At 39.7% G+C, this 5,021-nt stretch overlaps 1 protein-coding gene across 1 annotated transcript in view; it reads right to left on the minus strand.

Moving 5' to 3' along the window:
* The window catches only part of LOC108751629, a 26,831-nt gene that overhangs the window by 9,817 nt on the left and 11,993 nt on the right, over window positions 1-5,021 (minus strand). Inside the window, exon 7 of the mRNA XM_018491912.1 lies at window positions 4,523-4,699. Coding sequence (XP_018347414.1) covers window positions 4,523-4,699 — 177 coding nt within the window. The remainder of the gene's footprint in view (window positions 1-4,522; window positions 4,700-5,021) is intronic.

Consider the following 5,021-nt stretch of genomic DNA (forward strand, 5'->3'; position numbering starts at 1 on the left):
AAAAATATATACAACTACCGATTGCAAATTGTAAGCTTTTTACATAAAACACAATTATGCGTCTTTTTATACCAATTGATTCACTTCCACGTGCAGAATTAATACTTTATAAATAATAAGCATTAAAGCAAAATAAAAAATAACCATTCACGAAATATTTCATATATCAATCATATTAATTATTAATATTGATATAATATCATATCACTCTTCCTTAATTAATATTGATAGAGCATTATATCTTTCTTCATTAATATTGATATAATATTGTATCTTTCTCCATTAATATGATACAATATGATATCTTTCTTAATTAATACTGATAGACTATTATATCTCTCGGGCTTAATCATCTCTCATTCCAAAGTCATTTGCGTCATGTAACTGCAATGCACATTCTGCAATCGATTAGGAGGTTATAAACGATCTCATATACCCGAGTTATGTCTAATCTGAGATCGTCTCGACATAGTCACGCCTTCGGGCGAACGTCACGACTGTCCAACGATCTGTCTCTTAACGGATCGTAGGACCGACGATCGTTCGCCATATCACGTCGAAAGCGAGCGTTATACAAGGCGTCTTTCATTCGCGTTGTAATGACTCCTTCACCGGCGATCTCGCGTTCTTTGGTCCGCGATCTGTCTTTCAATCGTCGGCGAGATTACGTTAAATTGACCGAAGTGGCCGAGCCGCTATTGCCCGGAGCACTCTCAATGATAGCCGAGAGCACTCGACTTTCGCCGGCTTTCACGGCTTATAAATCTGCGCGGAAGTTCATACAGGGTGTCTCATAATCCCGATTAATTTCAGCAACAAATTAGAGATCGTCCCTCCTCCCCTTTTCATGATTAATTAATTGGAACTTTTTGAAGACGCCGCGTATAAATGGATGGCTTTGAAATGAAGACACAGCACGGGAAAGTAACTTTATTAAACACTAAGTGAAATTCTTAGATCATCGTTTATCACCGCGCGCTGGGCAATTTTTATTCTTCGTTACTCTGTTTTAATCCCACTTTTTGCGCCGCGGTTTCGCGATAAATCTTCCGATACGTATACTCCACCTCGTATGAAAACGTAAGCAAGGTGCAAGAACGTGGACGCAGTTCATTTATTTATTCGAGAGAGGAGCGTTGCTACCGCAAGAACTTCTCGCACCGGCGCGGGATCAGCCACAATGAGGACCGAAGAGCTCGCTGAGCAAGAATTTCTTTCGTCGGCGCTCCAGTTTTCACAAAAATCCACCCGTGCGTTCTTTTTAGCCTTCCGACACCTCGGCCGTTCTTTTCAAGTCGCGCACACCGCCGGAGATTGTAAGATTATCGCGATAGTCCATTTTTCGCCAGTACAAAAACGGTACGCGTCCTTCGCCTTTGCGGGAGCGAAATTAGAATTTCACTTTGATGCGAGATATACCGGGGGAGGGATTCTCATAAACGTGACATTTCGCGTAGTATCGAAACGTGTATTTCTATTTACGGGTTCTTTTATCTTCCTCGCGGAGCAAAGGAAAGGAACGCGAAATGCGCTCCTTCTGGTCTTAAAAGGGGGGGAAAAAAAAAACTTTCTTAACACCCTCACCGATCATTTAAGACGGTCTTTAGATCGATCGTTACATCACCCGCGAATGCGTGGATTCTCGTAGCACATTTCCGCCTCGGGGCGACTCGTAATGTCAATCATTTATAAAATGGTGTTCACGTAAAACTTCTTCCCTTGAGGCTATTTAATGATTGTGGAAAAAGGGAGACGGAAATGGATTGAATTTCCGCGAAGTAAAATTCGCAAATCACGCCTGTATCAAATAAGCTGCAGCATTCTTAGTGTAATTCACCGCATCAATTATTAGAGGTATTCAGAAATTTTAGTTCTTTTTTCATTTTCTTTTCTTCGCACGTGAGTATATGTTTTCCTATTTTTCCGACCAAATCATTTTCTTCCTTTAAGAAAAAGTATTTCAATATACTGATTAACTGCTCAGTAACTGATGAAATATCATCAGTTACTGCGAACAGTTAATCAGTATATATTGAAACACTTCTTCTTTACATATAATACCTTTTTCCTAGTTTATCGCCAATCATTCAATTGATGACAATAGCGTTTGATAGATTCTCAAGTAAGAGATCGAACACTATACGTTTGATCCGTGATAGTTTTCAGGAGCTGCTTAAGATGGAATGAGATATCCACGCACCACGTTTTTATTTTACGCATCTATTTCATTCCATCTTGGGCAGGTCCTGAAAAATATAATGGACCAATCGGAAGTTGTCTAAATGATATCCATCCAATGTCTTACTTAAGGATCTCTAGTGTGGCATTAGCAATTTCACCCAGTTTAAGGAGCTCATAATAGAGCACGTCTTTCATATCCCACTAGATGTACAAAAGGACCTTCAAAAATTATTATCTTTAAAACGACAAAACTAGTATTTGCAATATTTCGTATTGTGAAATACAGTACACCCTCGAAGAACAGAGCAAATTGATTCACATGCTCTAACAGTATTTTTCTATTGCTGGAACTTATACAAATGTAATGTTGAATATAAAACTCTTCGTCGCTTATCATGTTCACTGTTATTTTGTAAAATGACGTGCACCATTAAATTACAAAATATGACGTTTCAGATAATCTGATATCTTATAAATACATGAAAAGGAGATAAAATATTTAAATTTAAAATAGTTATACCACAATATTGAAAAGAAGAACTAAAACTTCTGCCCTCCATACCCTTGTTTTAATTACATTTTTGCGCAAAAATTAGAGAAACATACTCGGCATGTGTCTGCGCCGTAAATCAATTGAACGATTATCTATCTTAAGAAAAAAATACTGGACACATCCTATGAATGTACCACAGAAAGATTTAAATACGTCTCCTCATCTAGGCATCAATTAATCAAATATTTTTATTTTACGAGTGTCCGCCATTACAAAAATCTCAAACGCATATGAGAGTTTTCGCATTATCGCGACAAAAATACGTGCGTACGTGCGAGTATGGGGAACTCACAGAAGCGTATTTCGTATAAAATGCCGATAAAAGCGCCGCGTTTTTCCGATCGCGCTTGTGCGCGTCGACAAAACGGATTGCAGCGAGGACTGCATTTTGTGCGAGCCGCTCCGAGATATTCGAAGGTATTGGGAGAGAAACTCGCGGGACTCCTAAGAAGGTTACTCTCCCGAGGAATGCACGATTGGCGGAAAAGAACAGACTTTCTCTCTCTCTCTCTCTCTCTCTCTCTCTCTCTCTCTCTCTCTCTCTCTATCCAAAAGCAACTGATGGTGATATAGGTATCGTCCTTGCGGGGTTGTGGGGTTACAATTCGACGAGGTACTTCGTTCGCCGTCTTGCGGAAAAAGGAGTGAGAGCCAACTCGGATTTCCTCGAGAAAATACTGAAGCTGCCGCGTGCTTTCGTCGAAGGGAACGTACGAGAGAATTGTCCGGGATGTTGCGATCGAAGGAACTTAAACGTGAGCTTTCCGCTAAACGAAATACTGCGGGCATAGTAAAAAAAAAAAAAATATCACGAGGAATGGTGTCAATCGTCGAGCTCGAGAGAGAAGGATTCGCAATTTTGTAGATGAAAACTAAGAAGTGAAAAATACAGGATGTGTTAAGGGAGACGTGACAAAAAAGAATTGAAGGACTCTACATGTGGCTTATAAATGAATTATTTTGACGGGATAATAACGCACGTGCGAAGCTTATACGCATATAGGATAATGGCGTTTCTGACGAAGTTCTCGTGTACACGTCGCGGAAGATCGCACCTCCATTCCTAACGGTAATACGATGCTTCTGACTTATTAACGAGAACTTATTAGCTTAACTCCTGACTTAAGCAGCCGTCCTAACAGACGCAAATTTGCAAAGTGGATTCATCCGCACTGTTATAATTCGTGCGCGTACTACCCTGCGTCGTCTAACAATAAACTCGAGATGCAGTCAGACACGAGTCTCATTGAAATTAATGTCAAAGTCCCGTTTTCACATTTCCGAGTGGTTTTTAACAAAAGCGAGACGCAAGGAATTCTCGTAAAATTATTAAAGATTTATTATCGTTATTAATCACTTTTTCAAAATTAATCCTTCATAAATCAATCGGGACTTGGAAAATCCAAGCGAATGATCCGCTTCTCAAATTTTCGCCGTGCAAAAAAAAAAAGTGAAAAACGTTTCGGATTATATTGTAGAATTTTATTCTTGAGTGTTAAAAGAGTGTATCAGAATTTTTTCAGATTTTTTTGGAGCCCAAAAACTCTTTAAAAAACACAATCGAGCGTTATTGACCGGGCTGGACTAGCAAAAAAAAAAAAAAAAAAAAAAAAGCGTTAGATTACGGCGGGTTAATATGAAAATTATCTCTCAACGCCTCGACTATCGAACAGAATTTATCGCGTTATTGCGGCAGTTAATCTAACGCATAAATTAGCACGCCGGCGAGATAAACTTTCCCCTATTCTTGAGGACGAAAATCGGAAATTTTTCCATTATCCGACTCACCGATGCATCCGTGGGAGGTCTGCTCGTAACCCGGCAGGCAAGTGATGGACAGGCTGTCCAGGACCGGTTGATCCTTCAGCTCCATAGGTTCTGCGCATCGATAGGAGCCCGGAGTGTTAATGCACCCGTAGCGACACAGCTCCGTCTGAAGATCCGGCACCGAGCATTCGTCCACGTCTACGGGAAATGATCGTCATTTGTCAAACGTCTCCCAATACGTTTCCCTGCTGTTCCCTGCTACGAAAGTGTCGTGCCGAGCGATATTCCCGCGAATGCTTGCGCGTAAAATCTGGACTAAGTGCGCTTTACCGCGATTGAAAGTCATCGCAAAAATTCCATCGAATTGTTAAGTGAATTCTGTCACTTCTATTACACTAGATTAATACATATTGAAAGCTGCTATACATCAAATTAGCAAAATTAAATCTCTAAGTCATACCTATAAATATTTTAAACGATCAAATATTCAATAATTGTATAAATATATATATATATATAT

Source organism: Trachymyrmex septentrionalis, unplaced genomic scaffold, assembly GCF_001594115.1.
Source record: "Trachymyrmex septentrionalis isolate Tsep2-gDNA-1 unplaced genomic scaffold, Tsep1.0 scaffold50, whole genome shotgun sequence".
NCBI lineage: Eukaryota > Metazoa > Arthropoda > Insecta > Hymenoptera > Formicidae > Trachymyrmex > Trachymyrmex septentrionalis.